General features: G+C 42.3%; 1 protein-coding gene across 1 annotated transcript; it reads left to right on the top strand.

Moving 5' to 3' along the window:
* The first annotated feature begins 7,710 nt into the window (after window positions 1-7,710).
* On the top strand, window positions 7,711-23,220 carry LOC141990175 (alpha-1-antitrypsin-like). Its single transcript, XM_074957151.1, has 5 exons — window positions 7,711-7,804; window positions 16,168-16,840; window positions 19,097-19,367; window positions 21,242-21,389; window positions 23,029-23,220. Exons 2-5 carry the CDS (start codon window positions 16,183-16,185, stop codon window positions 23,218-23,220), a joined length of 1,269 nt encoding a protein of 422 aa, XP_074813252.1. The 5' UTR covers window positions 7,711-7,804; window positions 16,168-16,182.
* The last annotated feature ends 640 nt before the right edge of the window (window positions 23,221-23,860 follow it).

Below are 23,860 nucleotides of genomic sequence, written 5' to 3'. Positions count from 1 at the left end.
CTTGCTCTGCCTTACAGAGCCTGCATGAAGACCATGTTTGTAGGGGGTAGTTTAGGGGGAGCATCTGGAAACAGAGGGCTTTTGGGGGGGGATGCTGGGGTTGGGGGAGCAGCAGAGGGGCAGCTGGAAGGTTTCCTCCTCCATTCCTCAGCATCTGGCTTGCAGGTGGCAGGGGGGCTGCTATTTTGCAGTGGGGAGTATGAGGGACCCCCCCCCCATGCTCTGTGCTGTCCTCTCCATGTTGGTTGCTGGCAGTGGGGTGTGGGTGTGCTGTTTTGCAGTGGGAGGTTGGGGGACCCCCCTCCCCAGGGCACTGACCTGTCCCTTCCCCCCTCTCATATCTGCTGTCCATGCAAGGAGCCATACATACATCCCCCATTACAGGCTGCGCACTGTGCCCTCCCCAGCCAGCCAGCCCTCACTAGAGTAGAGCATGAAGCTGCCAGCGGGAGCCTCCTCAGCCTGTCCCCAATAGCTGAGCTTGCTCAGCCATTTTGCCAACTGGGGACTCCCCTGCCAAACCCAGGGTTCCCTTGCCCCATTCACTCCAAACTTGGGGTTCCCACACCCCACAACCCCAACCCCTGACAATATGGCTGCCCCACTCCTTCCAAAACACCCTTAACTCTTCATATGCCACAGCCCACCCCACCCACTCCACATCCCCATGAGCCATCTGTCATCAGTGTCCTCCATCTTGGACCAAACTGCTCTCACTGTCGCCCCCATCACCCCTCTGCCCCAGGGCCAGGCTGGGGTTCTCTGGGGTTGAACCCCTGCTCTGACTGGGGTAACAGGTTCTGTCTCCTTTCTCTGCCCCCTACCATCTCTCCCCAGCTTGAGGGGGCATTCTCCTGCTTGCTGGAGAACTGGGTCCTGTGGGCTGAGCTGGCACTGTGGCAGTCCCAAGGCTGAATGGAATGTACCATGCCTGCCACCGGTGACAGGCAACACCAAGGGATCTCTGCCTACCAGCACCCCTGTGGGGATCAGAAGCCAGGGAGATTTGCTTATAGTAAGGGGGGGCATGGAGCTTATAGTAAGGGTGAGGTCAGGGCTTTTGCCCCTGGCTCTGCAAGGGAAGGGGTGCTGGGCATCAATACTTGCACTGCCTTTGGGGAGGAGGGGTGGCACCTGCCCTCAGGCCACAGCACTGAAGAGGCAGGGTCGGGAGAGTGGAATGATGCACATACACACACACACCCCAAGTGAGTACTGGCCCCCTGCTGGTACATATAGTTTATATCTATGTAATAATTAAAATGAATCATTTTTTTCAAGAAGTGTCAATAGTGTTAATTGCAGCTGAACAGGTGGGCCTCAGGGAAAAGAGTTTAGGAACCCCTGGACTAGAGGATCCAGTCAGTATCTGTGATAGGCACTGTAAAATAATAAAGGATCCAGTAGATATCTGTGGTAAGCACTGTATAAATAATAAAAGGGCCCGGTCAGTATTTGTGATAAGCACCGTATTATGTAATAGAGGACCCAGTCAATAAACGTGACAGGCAGTGTATCACACAATAGAGAACCCACTCGGTATTTGTTACGTAACAGAGAACTCAGGTGATAATTGTGATGGGCACTTTATCACATAATAATAAGACCATCCCTGTATAAACAGGACATAAGGAGAGTCTTGCATTCACCTTGAATATTGTGTCCTGGGTCTCTGCATTCTCCACATGGTGTCAGCAACAGGATCGAATAAAGACTTAACAAGTCACAAAGCAGCCCTTTGGAAAGGCCAGACAGAAAAACAAAGAAACAAGCCCTTTGGCCTAGCCAGAACAGCACAAAGGCTGCACAGAGCTAGCAGCCAAATAGGCAGAGAAGAGACCTAAAACCACAGAAGGGCCACAGAGAACTGCTAGGGTGAGTCCAGGCTGCAACAAGGAGTGAGGACAGGAAAGTAAGGGACACTGAAGCTAAGGTAAGGCCCCCAGAACACCAGTTTACTTCCTTAAAAGGCCACACCACCTTCCTCCCAAGAAAACAAACAAACAAACAAACAAAAAAGGCAGCAAAGAAATTAAACAGCCATTAGCACAGGGGTGTGGAAGCTGAATCTCTCCCATCCCAAGAGAGTATCCAAGTCACTGACCTGCAGAGTCGTTCTATCATGAGCTCTCTTCCTGCTTTAATGACTATTTATTTATACACAGCTTCAACAAGAGAGACTGAAAAAGCTTCATACCAGCATACCACATAGCCTAGCAGCTAGGGCATTTACCTAGGAGATGGGAAACCCAAGTTTAAATTCTATAGCCCCATCAGACAGGTGCCTCCCTCCAGCTTGGATTTAGGCTCCTAACTCCCCTTGAGGTGGGGGGTCTTAGGCTACACCGTCTCCTCAGCATTTCTGACTGGCTTGCTGATTTTTGTGACCCCTTTCTTTGAGGTACCTAACTCTCCCCAGGCATTGCAGAGGTAGCCTGGTTGCCTAATTCAGGGTTCTGTATTCCACTAGATGGAAGGTTTTAGAGTAGCAGCCGTGTTAGTCTGTATTCGCAAAAAGAAAAGGAGTACTTGTGGCACCTTAGGGACTAACAAATTTATTTGAGCATAAGCTTTCGTGAGCTACAGCTCACTTCATCGGCTGTAGCTCATGAAAGCTTATGCTCAAATAAATTTGTTAGTCTCTAAGATGCCACTAGTACTCCTTTTCTTTTGACTCGATCGAAGGGCACTAGTTCCACTAGTTGTGAATTCCACTAGGTGGAACTGCAGAGCCCCATGGCAGAGGTGAGCTTGCAGGAGGAAGTTAAAAGAGGACAATGTTTTATTTGGGAATGGTAAGGGTGTCAGAGTGTGCACTCCCCTTGCATGTCTCTTGTTGATAATACAACTCCTTTGTTGGGGGAGGGGAAGCAAAGGGAGAACAGAGAAATTTAAAACCCCCAGAACAACATGGCTTTCCTTCAACCAGACTAGTGAAAGAACAAATGGAGATCAAAATAAAAATATAACCCCAAGAATATGTTTAAAGCACCTCCTTCAAGACTGAAGCAGCAACAGAATCACTGAACACTCCCTGCCATCTTACAGTTCACAGAAGGCAATAACTGAGACCAATCACACACAGGAACAAATAAGACAATGTACACCTTTGTGACACAGGAAGACTTATTAACCTACCCAGATAACAAAAAAAGAGAAATGTACCAAGTATAAATTAGCATATATTTTGGGTATGCAAAGGAGTATTGTCAAGAATCAAAGAGGCTATGGATGGATCACTCAATGATTGCCCTGTTCTGTTCATTCCCTCTAAAGCATCTGGAATTAGCCACTGTTGGAAAGCAGGACACTGGGCTCATTGGTCGGACGCAGTATGGCCGTGCTTATGTTTTTATGTTTAGGTGCCAAATGTCCGATTACAAGACATTGAATTTAAACACTTATGAGATATCCGGAGTTCTAAAGTGGTTTTCATAAATGGATGAAACTGCTTTGTATGCAAAAAAACAGGGTTTGCCATTGAGGATATAAATAGAGACTCATGTAAAATAGTCTCCTCCCTTTTCCATTGTGTATTTATGCTCAAATGGCAACATGTAGAGGGGGTTATTTGAGTGAAGATGCTGAAGTGTTCTTGAAAGGGCTGTGTAAAGTCTGATGGAAGTTTCCTCTCATACCTCATGTATTTAATTTGTGGTTTTTCTGTTTTTTTTTTTCTTTCATTGTATACTTACTTCTCTCTTGATCGGTAAATGCCAATATGTATGTGTGTGCCATCTGAGGCTCTGTAACTTGAAAGATTGCTTTTCTTTTTCCCTGTATTTCCAATCACTGTATTATCATTTCAGTGAAAGTCATTATGGATGTGTATGTAGCTGTATAAATAAATAAATACTCACACTGTGTAAATGCATACTATTAAATCCACTGTTAAATAATTCAAAACATATGATGGCGATCTAGATCAAAATTATTATTAAAACGCCTTTCTAACCTCTATCAGCCAAATGAATGAAAAGGCCTACACAGAGATAGGAGCAGAGAGGACAAAATACGCTAGGGGAAGGAAGGAAAATTCCATTAGAGTTCACACAGCTGTGGGAAAGGACGTATTGGCATCAAATGGTGAGGGATCATAGGTCTCAAATCCAGGTCCTATACAGTTCTTAGATCACAACCCAGCAGCTCACAAGTACCTGCAGGGAGTGTAAGCTGGTGGACCTTAGCTCAGGATAGGCACCACCCAGGAAGCTCCCAACTGGAGGAGATGTCCAGCTCCTCTGATTGGCTCAGACTCACTATTTAAGCCAAAAGGAGGCACAGAAAGTTGCCCAAACAACTAGGTGAATCTCTGGCTGGCTGCTATGTTACCCCCTGCCTTTTAGCCTGCCTCCTGATCATCTGCCTTCTTCCTGATCCCTGCTTCTGTGCCCCATCCCTGTCTATCAACTCTGGTTCTGACCCTTGGCTTGATGCCTGACTCTGATTCTGGCAATGCCAATGATTCAGAGGGAATGAACAGAACAGGGCAATTATCAAGTGATCCATCCCCGTCATCCAGTCCGAGAATCTGGCATTTAGAGGCTTAGAGACACTCAGAGCATGCAGTTGCAACCCTAAAGATTTTGTCTGATAGCCATTGATAGACCCATCCTCCATGAACTTATCTTATCCTTTTTTGAACCCAGTTATACTTTTGGCCTTCACAACATCCTCTGGTAATGAGTTCCACAGGTTAACTTTGCATTGTGTGAAGAAATACTTCTTTTTGTTTGTTTTAAACCTCCTGCCTATTAATTGCGAGTGATCCCAGGTTCTTGTGTTATGTGAAGGAGTAAATAATACTTCCTTAATCACTTTCTCCACACCATCCATGATTTTATAGACCTCTATCATATCCCCCCTTAGTTGTCTCTTTTCCAAACTGAACAGTCTGTCTTCTTTTCATCTCTCCTCATATGAAAGCTGTTCCAGAACCCTAATCTTTTATGTTGCCTTTCTCTATACCTTTTCCAATTCGAATATATCTTTTTTGAGATGGAGCAACCAGAACTGCTCATAGTACTGAGCAGCCCTCTCTTCCACAACAGCCTGCTGGTGACTCCTGCCTCTCCCATCATCCACTCTCCAAGTGGCTCTCAGTTGAGGGAGTAAGTGTTCAGTCACCCAGTTGACCCAGAGACTCACTTGAACTATAAATGTTCTCTGTGATACCAGGCTCCTCCAGGCTATGCTATCTTTGCTAGGTTAGCCCATTTGGGCCAGAGAGGGCCACCAAGCCCACTTACTCCACTCCTAAGCCCATCTAGCCTCTGCTACTTTCCCCACAGGTAGCTCCCCAGACCGACAGAGTGACAATGTGGAGCCCAGAGTAAAAGGGAGGGGGCAAAGAAGGAACAAGTCTGAAGAGACAACTGCCCCGCCGCCCCATGTTGGAGAGAGGAGATCTACACACCTTGGGGCCACCTTCATGTGTGAATCTGGGGACATGAGCTAAACTGGGCCTGATTCTCCCATTTGCAACTTGTGCAGTCACTGACACCTGTATAAGGTGAGTGAAAACACTATCAAATCAGAATGGTAGCACTGTGCCCAGGTGCCAATGACTACACTGGGTGCTAGGGAAGGGTAAATCAGGTCCACTGTGCAGTAATGACAGGTAAATACTGACTAAAGAATGGCAAACAACACACAACATCTGTGAATAAGTTGGTTTTCCCATCCTCATCAGTAACCAGCCTGTAAATAACTTGAGAGCTGAAATCCATCATTAGCAGACAGTACTCAGCCAGTTCTGAATTAAAATCACAGTATTTGCATTAAAAAGGAGATCACAAAAATACACTGGCAAACCTATTATCATTTTATAAGTTAAACAGACTGCTGGTATCCTGGGTTTTGTCCTTGATTCCTGTGTGAGATTACAAAAAACTGGAACATACTTAAACATTGCATTTACCAGTGCATGTTCTAATCATTATTATTCAATATAGCAAACACAGTGGAATTTGCCAGTCACTATAGCAACCTATAGTCACTACAAACATAAATGATTCATAGATATTTAGGTCAGAAGGGACCATTATCATCATCTGGTCTGACCCCCTGCACAACGCAGGCCACAGAATTTCACCCATCACTCCTGCGAAAAACCTCTCACCTATGTCTGAGCTATTGAAGTCCTCAAATCATGGTTTAAAGACTTCAAGGAGCAGAGAATCCTCTAGCAAGTGACCCGTGCCCCATGCTACAGAGGAAGGCGAAAAACCTCCAGGGCCTCTTCCAATCTGCCCTGGAGGAAAATTCCTTCCCGACCCCAAATATGGCGATCAGCTAAACCCTGAGCATATGGGCAAGATTCACCAGCCAGATACTACAGAAAATTCTTTCCTGGGTAACTCAGATCCCACCCCATCTAATATCCCATCACAGACCAATGATGCCTTTTTATTTAATTGTGGGGGGATGGTCCCAGTTACTTGCTTTGTCAATGGGACTGTATCTAAGTAATAGGTAGTTAGTTTTATATGCATTACATGCACAGTATAAGAGCTACTAAAAGTTTTCTGGGATGGAAACAAGGAATCTCATTTTGAACTATTAAGAAGAGATCTGCCTGCAGTACTTAGCTACCTGAGGTTTGCCATTAGGCCCCAAGCCAGTACTATACACATGTAATTTTACTCACTTGAAACCAATGGGATTATTGAAATTAGTAAAGTTACTCATGCATGTCAATAGTTGCAAGACTGAGGCTTTAGTGTTCCTCACTGTAGCATAAACAGAAATGAGGTGGATGCTGTCAGGGTTCCCTCCCCACTCTGAACTCTGGGGTACAGATGTGGGGACCCTCATGAAAAACCCCCTAAGCTTATTTCTACCATCTTAGGTTAAAAACTTCCCCAAAGCACAAATCCTTCCCTGTCCTTGGATGAGTACTGCTGCCACCAAGTGAGTTAGACAAAGATTCAGGAAAAGGACCACTTGGAGTTCCTGTTTCCCCAAAATATTCCCCCAAACCCCTTCACCCGCTTTCCTGGGGAGGCTTGAGAATAATCTACCAACCAGATAGGTAAACAAGGTGAGCACAAACCAGACCCTTAGGTTTTTAGGACACTAAAAACCAATCAGATTCTTAAAAAACAGAACTTTATTATAAAGGGAAAAAAATAAAAGAAACACCTCTGTAAAATCAGGATGGAAGGTAATTTTACAGGGTAATAAGATTTAAAACATAGAGGATTCCCCTCTAGGCAAAACTTCAAAGTTACAAAAAAACAGGGATAAACCTTCCTCTTAGGACAGGGAAAATTCACAAGCTAAAACAATAGATAATCTAACACATTTCCTTACAATTTGTAATCTTAGATGCTTAGTTCAGGTATGGCTTTAGGAGATGTATTTTCCATGCCCTGGTTCCTCGCTGACCGGGAGAGAACACAAAGAAACACAAAACAAAAACCTTCCCCCACAGATCTGAAAGTATCTTCTCCCCTTATTGGTCCTTTTGGTCAGGTGCCAACCAGGTTAGCTGAGCATTTTAGCCCTTTACAGGTAAAGGAGGGATTTTATGCTACCCTTAGCTGTATGTTTATGAAAGATGCTTATGTCCATTGTGCACAAACCCACATTTAGGGAATGCACACACAGCAAAATTGGGTGCACCATGAAACTAATGTCATCACTGTTTGCTCTGTACAATCACTAAAGTACTGACCCTTAGCTGACCTGGTTAATCTTTACTAGAGGACACTTTGCTTTCACAATGCTTTTTAGCAGCATAAATAGCAAAGCAAAGTGCTGCACAAGCCTGGTGAACACCACAGGATCCTTGGAATCTGTGGTAAGTAATCATTTTACCATGGGGACTTCAAACGTGTATAACCAGTGTTGCATGCAGTTTATGTTATGCCATTTGATTCACATGGTGGTGCCTTTTGTGATGGCTGGTACAAAGAAATGTGTCTTAAGCAACCAGTTCAGGGTGCAATAACCATGATGATATTTAAAATGCACGTAGCGCTTTACCTGATCAGAGCGCTGTAAAAGCACTAATTGACGAATTTTCACAGCAGTTGGGTAAGCAGTTATAGGGTGACAGTAATTTAACAGGGACTTAACACAAAAATGTCCCTTGTAGGCAGTGCTGATCTCTACGAGTGAAATCCTGATCACATTGAAGTCAGGGAAAAGCTGCCACTGATTTTAACGAGGGCAGAAATTAATCTCGTGTCTTGGGGAGGGGGAAGTGCTCAAAGAATGGAGCATTCAGGAACTAGGAAATCTGCTCCTTTGTTTTTCCCTGCTTAGAAATTGCTATCTTATAACCAGAATGAAGGATGGGAAGCAGCACCATCTGGTGAATAAGATTATGCAATTGTGTATCTCCTTTGTGCCTTAGCATATTACAAGTACAGCAGTTTTCACCTTGTGTAGTTTGAGCTGGGAATTCTGGAGAACTTGTAAAGGATGCAGGACATGTGCTCTACAATGTAGGACTTTTTAAGTAGCCAGTACCTAAACTATCCTACAGAAGATTGTATTCAGGGATGTCTGTTTCTGAATCACAGAGATAAAACCATCTCTAGCACAGGTAAGTTAGTGGTATCCAGACAGGGAACAACTTCCACCAGAGGCAGGGCATTTACCCCAGCCCTCCTCTCAGTTTGCTGGTGAGATTTTAATAAGGTGGCTCCAGCTAGTCCCAGGGTTTTCTCCAGCACGCCGCTGGGGAAGCAAGAGCTGCCATTCTCAGTTGTAAGATCAGTGTGACAGGACAAATGGTGACTTAGGTCAGTCAAACATGATTGCCAAGGTCCATTCAAAGCAAATTGCCCTAAGCACCGCCATCCTCTGAGTCTCAGCATGTTCTTGTGTCATTTGCCCGTTTCAACAGAAAGTTCTGCACGGCAAGAGCCACATCTCCTACAACCCTCAGCACTTTGTCGATGCTTAACACAGAACACGAGGGAAACTGAGGAAGAGAGGGGTGAAGTGATTTCTCTAAGGCTACACAGCAAGTCAGTGCAGACCTGGGACAAGAACTCAGGCACACCTGACTTTGAATCCTGTGTTTATATCCAGTCTAAACTAGACTGAGATCTACTGATGAAAAGCACTATAAAATAGTGAAATATTATTCTAATTTTGTGCAGGTTGCATTGTATTTGCATTTTAAGAAATTGTAAGGAATTGTCTTTGGTAACAGAAACCCTGAGTCATAAAGTATGTGTAGGATATTGTAGTTTGTGCTTTATAACAGATTCTGATTTAAATAGTGTCTCTTGCTAATTATAATTATCTGATCTCCTTGCAAATTGTGAAAGGCAAATACAGCAACCACATCAAATATGAAGTCCAAAGCAATGGCTCCCAGTCTTACTGGGGGTGGGGGTAGGGGGAAAATACTCAAAGCTTGCAGGGCAAAGATTCTATTACAAAGACTATTTCATTGGATATTCCCTTAATCCATGGAGCTTTCAAATCATATTCCTGAATGCATTAAGTGGCTTGCTTCTCACACTGTATACGCCTTAAATAAAATCCCTTTTCAATCAATATATATCCTTGGAACTATCCTTCTTTTATGGGACAAAATGTCAGATTTTAAATGACTGCAGAGGTGTTAATTGCCGACTTTATCTTCAATGATCTCTTGCAACATGTGTTAACTCTTTATGCTTAATAATCTGTTGCACCTTGGATTTAGCTGTGACACTCTAATCACCTTTTGCAAACCTGAAGATGAGCTCTATGTAGCTCAAAAGCTTGTCTATTTTATCAACAGAAGTTGGTCCAGTAAAAGATATTACCTCACCCACCTTGTGTCTCTCAGATTCTAAATGATTTTTTTTTCATTGAAATCAATAGCCATCTTTGCCCCCACCTCTGTTCTTGTCTCAGCTCAATGATAGACTAATAGAGAATCAGAGACAGTGTATCTTAGTGCAGAATTAGGCCCATAATATTGAAAAACTAAATTATAGTCCAAACACTTAATTATATTGAATTTCTCTTTCCACCCCTAAAGATCAGTCCAGGTTTCCAAACTGCAGGACTTTCGAAGGAATGCCAAACCCTACATTTTAAAATAATTGTAAAATTAAATGAGCATAAAAATTTAAATCTAGTATCTGAAAGTGTTTGAGAAGATCCCACTCATGACATAATCACTAATAGTTCAGGCAAAGCTTGCACCATTCATTGGCCTACAGGAACTAATGCCATAATACAAAATATATGTATGTCTGTTTAACTTGCCTGAAGTGTGTATTTGACCATGCTCATCAGCCATCTGCATAACTATTTTCAATAGGTGGCACTCGACAACATAAGAATAACTTCTCCCAAATGAGAAAACAGATTATAACTGGAAAAAAACCTTTATTTGTGGAGAATTTCAACAATTTTTTTTAAGAAAAAAAGTTATTCTTCCCCAAACATTTTGTCTGAAAACCAACATATTTTATTCAAAAGCAGAAATATTTCTATTTGGAAAGGCTACCACTGTGTATTATGGGAGTTCTAGTTTGAGAGCTTCAGTCTCCCATTCTCCTCTATAGGCCAGATTCTCTGATCAGACTACATCTCCCATGATGCACCATGATCTCCCCTCAAGGTGAGGGAAGGTGGTTGCATTATAAGAGTTCTTAGCCTTGGTACATCATGTGACATGTAGTCAGGCTGGGGAGCCAGGCCCATAAGAGAGAATGTGGATATGAGGAAACTGAATTGAACTCCATATTGATGGGATAAACAGTTTTTGGCAGAAAAAATATTGATTTTTAGCTAAAATATTTTGTTTATTCAATGAAAAAAATTATTGGGGGAAAAGCAAGCATCTTTTGAAAATAAATTGTTTAATCTAAACCCATTTTCATGGAAATACAGTTTTGATGGAAAATTTTTGACCAGCCCTAAAACAGAAATAGCAGACTGACCTGGGTCTTCTGTTTAAGAGTATTCAAGAGTATTTCTAGCATAGTTAAGAACACACATTCTGCTGTTATACTTATCCAATGCTTTCGCACAAGAGCCTGATTCTGTAAGGTACTAAATGTCCCATGTCATCCACTGAAATTAATGACAGGTTTCAGAGTAGCAGCCGTGTTAGTCTGTATTCGCAAAAAGAAAAGGAGTACTTGTGGCACCTTAGAGACTAACAAATTTATTAGAGCATTAGCTTTCATGAGCTACAGCTCACTTCATCAGATGCATAGAATGGAACATATAGTAAGATATATATATATAAACATACAGATAAGTTGGAAGTTACCATACAAACTGTGAGAGGCTAATTAGTTAAGATGAGCTATTGTCAGCAGGAGGAAAAAAAACTTTTGTAGTGAATGTTATGATTCCTGATGTCAGATTTGTGTCCATTTATTCTTTTGCGTAGACACTGTCCGGTTTGGCCAATGTACATGGCAGAGGGGCATTGCTGGCACATGATGGCATATATCACATTGGTAGATGTGCAGGTGAACGAGCCCCTGGTGGCGTGGCTAATGTGATTAGGTCCTATGATGGTGTCACTTGAATAAATATGTGGACAGAGTTGACATCAGGCTTTGTTGCAAGGATAGGTTCCTGGGTTAGTGTTTTTGCTGTGTGGTGTGGAGTTGCTGGTGAGTATTTGCTTCAGGTTGGGGGGCTGTCTGTAAGCAAGGACTGGTCTGTCTCCCAGGATCTGTGAGAGTGAGAGATCATTTTTCAGGATAGGTTGTAAATCTTTGATGACACACTGGAGAGGTTTTAGTTGGGGGCTGAAGATGTGCAGAGGCTCGTTCACGTGCACATCTACCAATGTGATATATGCCATCATGTGCCAGCAATGCCCCTCTGCCATGTACACTGGCCAAACCGGACAGTCTCTACGCAAAAGAATAAATGGACACAAATCTGACATCAGGAATCATAACTTTCAAAAACCACAAAAAGAAAAGGAGTACTTGTGGCACCTTAGAGACTAACAAATTTATTTGAGCATAAGCTTTCGTGCATCTGATGAAGTGAGCTGTAGCTCATGAAAGCTTATGCTCAAATAAATTTGTTAGTCTCTAAGGTGCCACAAGTCCTCCTTTTCTTTTTGCAAATACAGACTAACACGGCTGCTACTCTGAAACCATTCAAAAACTGGTAGGAGAACACTTCAACCTCTCTGGCCACTCAGTAAAAGATTTAAAGGTGGCAATTTTGCAACAGAAAAGCTTCAAAAACAGACTCCAACGAGAAACTGCTGAGCTTGAATTAATATGCAAACTAGATACCATTAACTTGGGTTTGAATAGAGCCTGGGAGTGGCTGGGTCATTACACATATTGAATCTATTTCCTTAAGTTAAGTATCTCCACACCTTCTTGTCAACTGTCTAAATGGACCATCTTGATTATCACTACAAAAGTATTTTTTCTCCTGCTAATAATAGCTCATCTTAACTAATTAGCCTCTCACAGTTTGTATGATAACTGCCAACTTATCTGTATGTATATATATATTACTATATGTTCCATTCTATGCATCCGATGAAGTGAGCTGTAGCTCACGAAAGCTTATGCTCTAATAAATTTGTTAGTCTCTAAGGTGCCACAAGTACTCGTGTTCTTTTTACTGAAATCAATGGAATTGAGCACTTTGCACCATCAGGTCCTTAAAATTTATAATGAATGCTTGAAAAATGCCCTAATTTGTAATTCTTTGGGCCCCAGTTTTGTCATGCACTCCATTCAAACACAGGGCTCACTCCTCAAGAGAGTTCATTGCACAGTCAGGCCCCCACTTGCCTTGTCCTTTACAATTCTGATATAGACAGCCTGGGTCTCTACTGTGTTACACCAGTTTCATTCTGGTATAATTTCACTGACTAGAATACAGCCACACTAGCCTGAAGCTAGAGTAACCAGTGTTGGCATCTTGCATGATTTTATTGTGAGTCTTGCAATATTTGGTATGTTTCTTAAAGTCCAAGCTCCTGGAGTCAGGTGAAGGTATGAGATTAATCTGTGTGCATGGGAGGCTAGGTTAGATATTAGGAAACACTTTTTAACTACAAGGATAGTTAACCTCTGGAACAGGCTTCCAAGGAAGGTTGTGGAATCCCCATCATTGCAGGTGTTTAAGAACAGGTTGGACAAACACCTATCAGCAATGGTCTAGATTTACTTGGTCCTTCCTCAGCTCAGGGGGCTGGACTTGATGACCTCTCAGGGTTCCTTCTGGCCCTACATTTCTATGAATATGTGAGAATCTCAGATTTCAATTTTTTAAAAAAAGTAAATCTCTGGCCCAGAATCAGGCCCATATTATATTAGATTCTGACTATGAATTGAAAATTGAAATGCAACATGATTAACTCTATGAAAGTTAATCAGTCCACCACAAAAACAACCAAGCCAAGAAAAAAAACTTATTATAATAGTGTAGTGCAAAACAAACTAATCAAAAATTTAAAACAATATACACTAAAACAATACAGAAAACTGGAATTCATATAGAAATACAGCGGTAATTGAAACATCTTGTCTGAGCCACTAAAATGGCTTCTTGAGCAGGGACATTCAAACTCAATATGTATCTCACATTCCAAGTAAATATGAATTGGCTAATAAATCTGCCCATGTAAAATTCCAACAATATTGTATGTTTAGTGTTAGGCACTAAAAGAGATGAGAGCAAAGAATGGTGGTGGCTTTGATGTGAAATGAAATATTCATTGATATCTATGATAACTAGATAAATTGTGACTAGAGCTGAATAAATAGTTCACAATGAATAATTTATCCAAATGTATCCACAGCGTAGGCTTGCAGAGAATCTGTGAGCAGATTAGGCTTAGCTCTGGTTCATGTGTTATGAGAGTTGATTTCTTTTCAAATGGTTTTATTCATATTGTCTGGAGAGCATTTGTGCCAAATATTCAAATTAGGAGCTTTGTAAAACTAGTCAGATAAGTCATGAGGTATTGTTTCTGTGTCCTGACTGGATGAGAACACAAGAATAGCCATTTTAAATAATATGTATGTGAATTTTAAACTTGGTTGCTATGAACACTTGCAGATGTTCTGCTTTTCTGCAATATTTGCAAACAGATGTCTGGTTTTTACAAATATTCTCGCTTCTAAAACCCAAAGGATCAGATATTTGCAGAAAGACAATAAAAAGATACAAACCCAAAGTGAAGCATATTCCTTTAAAAATTTGAGTGATTATTCACTGAAAATATTTTTGCAATATTTGCCCAGTCCTAGCTGAAATGTTTTTCTATTTGTGGAATGTAACATCATGGAAAGTGGATATTAATGGGGCAAAATAAATCTGCTCCCTGCAGTGAGAGAGCCAAGAGACAGCAGTGAGCAAATACCCTTGATAATACTCTTTGGAGTTGAGTCCCTGCTGGGATGCAAGGCCATTGTTGGTGCAAGGACCTTCAATTTACACCTTCCTGAGTGAACTTTAGTGAATGTGGCCTAGTATTTCTCAAACCAATTCACAACCCTCATGCCATTTGTTTGGTCCAGCTGCAGGTAAATTGATGTTTAGAAAGGAGTTCAGCTCTGATTCCAAACTCACTTGATGATGGGTTTATACAGTCATTAGTGGACAAAGTAATGTACTTCCTGCAACCAGAAGGAAAGAAGGCAAACAGAAATGGGTTGACTCCTATGGGTCTGATCTTAAACCCATTGAAGTCAACAGAAAATAATGTCATTGTCTTCAACAAGCTTTGGATTATGTTCACCCGTGTTATCCTGGGACATCTGCCCTTTGAGGTATGAAATACCAGGACATCTTTCTGCCCTCCCCCTCTCCCCCCATCCTACCACATACACCCTGGGTACTACCTGCCCATCCCACCCATGGGAGATGGCACAACCTCCAGGAACTTCTGCTCCTGGGGTTGCCACGGCTACTGACCTCACCAAGCAGGGCACAGCATCGGCTGGATCCACCCTGCTGCCACCTTGCGGTCAACCTCACAGACAGTACCTGCATGGTGGTAACTGGCCACTCCTGGACCCAAGCTCTTCCTGTCCTGCTTGCAGGTCCCAAGCCAACCCATCGCTGCAGTTCCCAGACACTCTGGAGCCAAAGCTACTCTGTGCAGGCACTCGTGCCCCCTGGCTCCCCCGCCATAGCCCCTAGGGCCTGAGGGAGCCTGCAGGGGTGTGACTGACAACAATGGGACTTTTAATGTCCTGAGAAGACTTATGGATTTCCTGGGACAGCTACCTAAAAAAAGGGATGACCCCAGGAAAACCAGGATAGCTGGCAACCCTAGTTAACATCTCTACGGTATGTTGGGAACTGAAATATTATTCTTAACCAAGAAAGCACCTGCTGAAGTTAAAGAGGCCTGTAAAAGGAAATTAACTTTCTAAAATGTCCCTGAGTGTGAAAAAAAACACTTTTTGTAGTGTTGAAAAAAATGAACCCATTCCAGTGGGTTTACTGGTTTCTGAAGGAAAGAACATTATTTCACACTCTTTCTAGAAGAGGTTTTTCACTGAGGTATCTCACTGTTACAAAGAGTGTAAGACTTTTGGGGTTTGCTATAAAAAGCCAGACATCCTTCGTTGAAATGCAGCATCTTGGACACCTGACAATAATTAGGGTCTTTAAAAGCAGGGATGGAGGAATCAGCTCAGAGGCAATAAGAACCAGTCCAGACATATCCCCTCAACTTGTATTCAGCTTTGGATAGCGATTCCTGCCTAACTCTTCCCCTTTTCTTGGCTCAGAAGATATATGGATCTCCTAACCCAGTGGTCCTCCTGTTGTGAACAATCTTAGAGCCTTAGAGTCAAAAGCAATCTCCAGCACTGCAGTATTTTGGCTCACAAGAGTTGCCATACTTTAGACAGGCACATGTGTCCATACAAGTAAAGTAGCATCCACTGCATAGTCTCCCCTCTATGTCCTTTGGCCTAAATTAAATACACAGCACCTTCAATGAGCTACCCTTGCTTTTTCTGCAATAACACTGGGTGGTCATGGGGATGAGAGATGTGGAGCAGAGGAGGATCATGTAGGAGAATTGCAGGAAGGTTAAGCACACCATTAAGAACCGAGTTGGGCCACACAAAAATTTAATCACTGAAGAGATAATCACAGGATCACCTATTATATGGGGATGAGAGAGTAATTTTCACTACTAGGTTTATTTATTTATTTTCCACTTACTAACCAATTCATTTTTGCCACACACAGTAGTTCCACTGGAAGATGAAGCCCGTCCTCTATCTGTGTTTGTTACTTGCTGGGCTTCATGCTGTTGTCCATTGCAATCACGGGCCTGACCACCACAATGGACATGACCACCATAAAGATATAGCTCGTGAGGAACACCATGAGGAACACCATCATGTAGGTGACTGCCTCAAACTAGCTCCCAGCAATGCTGATTTTGCATTTAGACTCTACAAGCAGATTACCTCAGAAGCCCCTAAGAAGAACATTTTCTTCTCTCCTGTTAGCATCTCCACTGCCTTTGCAATGCTGGCCCTAGGTGCTAAATCAGCCACTCTGACTCAGATTCTGGAAGGACTTGCCTTTAATCTGACAGAAGTTCAGGAAAAGGAGATACATCATGGTTTCCATGCTCTCATCCACATTCTAAACCATCCTGACGGTGAGCTCCAACTCAATATGGGAAACGCCTTGTTTCTAAAAGAAAAACTGAAAACACTAGAGAAGTTTTTAGCTGATGTCAAAAACCTGTATGAAGCAGAAGCTTTTAGTATCAACTTCAAGAATACTGCAGAGGCTCAGAAACAGATCAATGATTACGTAGAGAAGAAAACACATGGGAAAATTGTTGAATTAGTCAAGGGTCTTGATCCGGAGACTGCAATGATTTTGGTTAGCTATATCTTCTTTAAAGGTAAGTAGATATATACAGACAGATGTCTGTTTAATATGTTTTAGATGGCTGAGTATGATCAGTCTTAGAATCTAAGACAAGAAAACTACAGTTCTTTTTTTTATAATCTATGGGGAACTGTACAGATTGTTAATCTTGTAAACTGACCTATCTTGACAGTTATCAAGTTATTCCATTATGATTTCAAATAAGTGTTGCTGATGTAGAAAGAAATGGGTGGAAAACCAAATGCCCACATCCCTGTTCACCTAGCTGTGAAAAGTGGCTGCAGGTTCACTCCGCTATCAGAGGGAACATAAACCCCACCCTGTAGCACAAGGCACACAGAAAACTTGCATCATCATTGAATTTTGGGGCAAAGGAAGGCCCATATCATTCCCCCACAGGTGCATCATTCATCTGGAACTAGAGTGTTCTTTAGAGAGAGTTAGTAGTAAGTACAATGTTGCACCCCTCACCTCCCCCCATTTTTGCTTGTAAGCATTAAGAGATGAGCCAACTACCTGATCCTTCTTATCTGTCTCTTTCAAAGGTTGGCCAATCTACTGCAGACAAATATTCAAGGGTGGCCAATCTAGTGCTGACAAATATTTTTCAGACATGCTTCATGCCTTGTCAGCATTAAAATTGATGCTGCTACAATATGGCATTGTACAATGGAACTAGTCAGTGTAAGCAGAGTAAACTGAGTTTTAATGCCCATTATGGGCCTGATCCAAAGCCCACTGAAGTCAATAGGAGTCTTTCCATTGAAGTCAATGAGTTTTGGATCAGGTTCTCTGACCATAACACAGCTAAAGTGGGCTTCAAATGTAAAGTGTTGCATTTACCTTGCAGTGAAACTACATGTGCTCTCCACAACAGAATGTGAGACTGTGCCATCTGAATTCAAATCCATGTTATTCAAGTGGGTTCAAAAGAAAGTAAACCAGGTCCCAAGTCTAGGGAAAAAATGCGCAAGTTAAAACACAATTGGTTTTCCCGACAGGATATAATTTGGCCCCAATTATTCATAAACCCACGCAAATAGAGTAATTTTTCATTCCTCAAAACTACAGGTTTAAAAACATTTAACCGGTCATTCAAAGTTATACATCTGGACAATACAGAGATGCCCCTGCATTATTCTAATAAAGGAATAACAATAGTCTTGTGATTAGCACACAGGATTAGGAGTCCGAGTCCAGTTCCCATGGTTTTTAACCTCTCTGTGCCTCCCTGTCTATGAAATAGGGATGATAATACTTCCCTATCTCAGTGGGGAATTGTTAGGGCTCTACCAAATTCACAACTATGAAAAATGCAGCACGGACCATGAAATCAGGTCTCCCCCCGTGAAATCGGGTCTTTTCTGTGCTTTTACCCTCTACTATACAGATTTCACGGGTGAGACCAGAGTTTCTCAGATTGGGGGTCCTGACCCAAAAGGAAGTTGCAGGGAGGTCGCTAGATTATTTTTGTGGGGTCATGGTATTGCCACCCTTCCTTCTGCACTGCTGCCTTCAGAGCTGGGCAGCCAGAGGGCGGCGGCTGTTGGCTGGGCACCAAGCTCTAAAGGCAGCGCCCCGCCAGCAGCGGTGCAGAAGGAAGGGTGGCAATACCGAACCATGCCACCCGTTCTTCTGCACTGCTGCCTTCAGAGCTGGGCCCTCAGTCAGCAGCTGCCGCTCTCCGACCGGCCAGCTCTGCAGGCAGCAGCACAGAAGGAAGGGCGGCAATACCATACCTGGCCATCCTTACTCCTGCGCTGCTGCTGGCGGTGGCTCTGCCTTCAGAGCTGGGCAGTTGGAGTACCACAAGCAGCAACGCAGAAGCAAGGGTAGCAATACCGCAACCCTCCCTGCAATAACCTTGCAATCCCCCCCACACACACACATACACACAACTCCTTTTTGGGTCAGGACCTCTACAATTACAACACCATGAAATTTCAGATTTAAATAGCTGAAATCATGAAATTTACAATTTTTTAAAATCCCATGACTGTGAAATTGACCAAAATGGACTGTGAATTTGGTAGGGCTCTAAGCATTGTAAGGCTTATTGTAATTCTTTAATGTTTCTGGGGTGTTGCACTATGATTAGGCATTTCTGTGGCCTACAAATAAATACATGTTGCAAAACCAATAATCCCTTATAAGTAAAAATTAGCTTTTGAATTACATACACACATAACCTTACATGGTTCACCTGGACTGTATGTGTAATTCCTCTTTTCCAGAATATTCAACTGCATTCTTTCTTTCTTTCTGTTAGGCAAGTGGGAAAAACCTTTTATGCCAGAGGACACTAAAGAAAGAGACTTCTTCGTGGATGAGGAAACAATCGTTAAAGTTCCTATGATGCGCAGAATGGGCATGTTTGTCCACCACTTCGATGTGGAGCTGTCTTGCACAGTGGTCCAACTTTATTACAATGGAAGTGCTACAGCATTTTTTATTCTGCCTAATAAAGGAAAAATGAAGCAGGTAGAAGATGCTCTGCAGAAAGAAACTGTGTCCAGATGGGCAACCTCACTCCATCGAAGGTAATCTTTTGGCAACCAGGTACCATTTCAAAGTATTATGGAGTCGCCAATTCAAGTATGGGGGCCTGGCACATGTGAAGTGCTGATGTACTTTGAAAAGTGAAACTGTGAAAATGACACTGTGGGGTTTATATCTCTCAGTGACTCCTAATCTGACCTGCTCAGTTTAACAATTTTTTCTCCTAATTGCCAACCCTGCAAACTCACCCTTTGCTTTTAGAGTCAAGTTGGGTTCTTTTTTCGCTCAGGCATTCCCATCAATAAAGATCTTGCAATTGGAATGTATTTAATCATTCTTCCAGTGGTGCATGGGCTGGAATAGAATTCAGCTTTCTTTCTTAGAACTGCATCGGTTCTGCAGGGCTGTCAGGAATAAAAAGTAGTAAAAGTGTGTTTGAGTCACTAATGTAATCAGTTTGCTTGATCAAGAAGATGCAATTTCCACAGTCATTTTTCAGGATAGAATTGCATTTTGAAATATCTTGACAAATTGCCAGTGGTATTAACACCTTTCATAAACCAGAATCACAACTAACAGAGAATTCAATCACATGGTTGTAGACCGCAAGAACCTTATTCTCTGAAACAAGTGAAGAAAATTATGACTTAAACTCTTTCACCTAGAAGACAAAGGGAAATGACAGGCTCAAAATGTATTACTTATTCATTTTCTAAATCTGAAGAATACTAGAAAAACTTGTTTTTGACCTGTATATACATTACAAGGATCATTGAATTCCAGGATCAACAGAATTTATGGTTATTTGTGGATTTCCTGATTTTCTAGGATTTTATTTTGCAAGCTATAATGTTCTGATTAAGTTCTACTAGCTCCCACTGCTGGAATCAACACCAGCTACAACTTTCCACTGCTGCCACTTGCTGGCGAGAGAAGAGATGCTAGAACCGTTAGAGAAGTTGCATTAGTCAAGTCAGCCTACTTCTGAGTTCCCCATTGATTCACTGTTAATAATCAAGATAAGCCTATTTGCACCCAGGGTTCTCACTACATCTGCCTGAACTCTCTTTTAACAAAGTCTTGTGTTTGCTAAAATAGCTGCAGTTTTGTAAAGCATTTGGTGTGACATCTAATAAAATCATACTAGATAAATTAGTTCACATTGGTTTGAATATGGGCATGGGTTGAAGGAGTGTAATCAAAATGTGCTGATAAAGAGCAATATGGGCCTGATCCAAAGCCTACTGAAGTTAATTGGAATCTCTCAATATATGTCAGTGAGCTTTGGATCAGGTCCAAAGTCAAGCTGGGCCAGGAGTCCATTGAGGCAGAGATCAGTGTTAGTCCTGGTCATATTTAACAAGTAGGTTAACAATCTGGAAGAGGGTGGAAGAAACACACTAATTTGGTTTGCTTGTGCTAATTAGCTAGATGATACTAAAGGGGGAGGTGTTGCAGAAGTTACTGAGGATACTGAAATATAAAGCGTCACAGTGGAGTTAGAGATATCGGGCAGTAAATTGGATAGCAGCTGGCAATGTGATACTCACAAAAAAAAGTTCATGCAATTCTCAGCAGCATATTCTGGAGCATCCTGGGCTAAATTCATCATTGGTGTAAGTCCACTGAAGAGCAACAAAAAATATGAGAGACCACTTGAACTAAATGGCCAATTTTAGACCTGGTGTAATATCACCAAAGCCAGAGGTGTTACATCAGAGATGAGTTCGACCCATTATCTGCATCACCATTTGAAAGCTCTGGAAAGCAGAGGGACAGTTACTACTGTACACAAAGGAGTGTGCCTACTCCCTAGGGTTTTCTTGTAACAGTCACAGAAGCTAAATAGGTCAGAGTACAGTGTATGAGCTAAGTGAAATATTTTAGCATCTTGTTGTGTTTCTTCTTTTGACAGCTCTGCAATCCTGTACATTCCAAAATTTTCGATCTCTGCTACCTATGATTTAAAGGACCATCTCACCAAAATGGGCATTACTGATGTGTTCACCAAACAAGCTGATCTGTCTGGAATCACTGGGGAACCTGAGCTGCAGGTTTCAAGAGTAAGTTTGCAAATGTGGGGGTTCTCTTTTCCTTTTCAAAATGCCATGTTAAAATGTACCTTGCTTAGCAGAGCGTCATCATGTCTGATTGTCAGTCACAATGGGACAGATCCATCCCTGGCTTAACTCTGCTCAGATCAGGGGGTTTACACCAGGGATGAATTTGGCCGAATGTCAACCTGGATTTGAGCTTAGCCCATTGCACGCTAAGGTGCATCTTCTGCAATAGCCCTTTAACCCTTTTTGAACCAGTACTGAGCAACTGGATGCTCCAGAGCATATCAGGGTAGGTTCCCCTCCAGAAGAATAAGATGGTGAGCAGGCAGCCTGATTCTCAACAGAAGCTGCCAAAGGTACTTGGAAGATGCTGCCCAGCCTCCTGCCCCAGGAAAGCAGGACTGGATTGCAGGCTGGCCACCCCAATGAGTCTGGAGGAGGTGCAGGCAGTGGATAGGAAACTAAAGGGTATCCCATTCCTCACAAGATGGCAGCTCAAGGTGGGGATATCATGAAGGGGTGGGTCATAGAGGAGGAAGAGAAGATCTCAGGGTTAAGGGAAACACTTCAGATGAGCATCTATGTTTTTGGACTGATTTCTGGAATCATCTGAATTCTGGATGTCATTATAGTAGCTGTTTAGATGTGTTTGCCCAAATACTTTCAGTCATTTCCTTTCCCCCAGGCATAAAGAGACTAATGAAAGCAATTTAGATGCTTCTCCCATATGTATTGGTCTTACAGGACACAAGAGGTACTTATGCCTTGTGCTGGTCCTCTGCACACAGGTGAATTTCAGCCATAATCCCTCAGAAACCAGTTCTCCATCCTTTCAGAGATCTTGGAGATCTGCAATTGAGACTATTTTTTGTAGACTGAAAGAAAAATCTCCTTCATAGAGGGGAGGGTCAAACAGATCCATCATGTCCAGTTTTGGGCACCACACTCCACACAAGAAACATGTGGACAAACTGGAGTCCAGAGGAGAACAACAACAATGAAAAGAAGTATAGAAAACCTGAGGAAAGGTTGAAAGTTGGACATGTTTAGTCTCGAGAAGACGGGGGGGGGGCATAATGATAGTCTTCAAATATGTAAAAATGTGTTATAACTATAAGGAGGTATAGACTTATAACCAAAAATTTTCGTTGATCAATTGTTTTTCATGTCTACCGAGGGTAGACCAAGAAGTAATCAGCTTAGTTTGCAGCAAGGGAGATTTAGGTTAGATATTAGGAAAAACTTTCTAACTATAAAGACGGTTAAGCACTGGAACAGGTTACCTAGGAAGGTTGAGGAATACCCATCATTGGTGTCTTTTAAGAACATGTTGGTGAACATATATCAGGCATGCTCTAGGCATGCTTAATCCTGCCTCAGTGCAGGGGGGTGGACTAGACGACCTCTTGAGGTCTCTTCCAGCCCTGAATTTCTATGATCTGATGATCTTGTTTCTCAGATATGCAACAATTGCTAGAATAAGAAAATGTCCTCTCTTTCTGTAGTGTCCATTCAGTCCTGTCCATCTGCCCACTCTTCCCCAGGAGACTTTCTAAACAGCTCTAAAAGCCATCAGATTCATCTTTACTTACAAGCTACTGTTCTCTGCTCAGAATGGCAATATGTGCTTTATCTCCCACAGGTTGTCCATAAGGCCGTGCTGAACATCGATGAGAGAGGCACAGAGGCGGCGGCAGCCACTGCCATTGAAATAATGCCAATGTCTTTTCCTCACATCATTGAATTCAACTTTCCCTTCCTGGTGCTGATTTTTGATAGAGCTACCAACAGCACACTCTTCATTGGAAAGATAAATAACCCTGCTGAGCCTTAAGTGTTATCAATTCAGATGGCTATTCCTAAATAAAGAAGCTTTGCCACCTGAATTAACTGGTTAGAAGTATACTTGCTTCCTTAGTGAATACTTTTGCTCAACATCAGAACCAGTAGCAACTAGTGCTGAAAAAGATAAATTGGGCTTATGCAGCATCGTTATCTGATGTGGGCAGAAAAAGTATTTTTTTAATTAGGACAGCAAACAAAAAACATTTCTGACAGCTGAGAATGAAGAGACTTTAGTAAGATTTCCAGATTCTCCAGCACACAGCCATAGTGATTTGCATCACAATAGAAGCTTCTTGTTTAATTTCTGGCTGTCAGCTAATGTTCTTTGGATGAAATGATGAACAATTTTGCTAACAGAGGAGAAGTGGTGTCATTCTGTCATAGCTGGAGACATAGCACTGTTCTGGGAAGTAAAGAGAGCTGGAGGTTGGGAAAGGAAGGAGAGAAGAAAAGGGGAGTAGGAGGCTAGCCTTTTACTAGGGTCACCATTGGGGATTGGCAAACCTATTTTAAAAGTACATAAGAAGCTTTTCCCTCCCACCTCAAGCCTTTGCCCATTAGTAGAACTGAGTGGGTACCAAATCTTCCTTTAGGGTCTGAAATGAGCGTGCAGCTCCACGTGGAACTGG

The sequence above is a fragment of the Natator depressus genome, chromosome 6 (genome assembly GCF_965152275.1).
Source record: "Natator depressus isolate rNatDep1 chromosome 6, rNatDep2.hap1, whole genome shotgun sequence".
NCBI classification, from domain to species: domain Eukaryota; kingdom Metazoa; phylum Chordata; order Testudines; family Cheloniidae; genus Natator; species Natator depressus.
The sequence above is the reverse complement of the archived record's forward strand: the minus strand, read 5'-3'. Positions and strand labels throughout refer to the sequence as shown.

Excerpts from the sequence above, each read along its gene's own strand:
- LOC141990175 (XM_074957151.1), top strand. The coding sequence starts at position 16,183 with ATGAAGCCCGTCCTCTATCTGTGTTTGTTACTTGCTGGGCTTCATGCT. Across the intron at positions 19,368-21,241 it reads GCAACCTCACTCCATCGAAG|CTCTGCAATCCTGTACATTC; the intron begins GTAATCTTTTGG and ends TTCTTTTGACAG. Across the intron at positions 21,390-23,028 it reads CTGAGCTGCAGGTTTCAAGA|GTTGTCCATAAGGCCGTGCT; the intron begins GTAAGTTTGCAA and ends TATCTCCCACAG.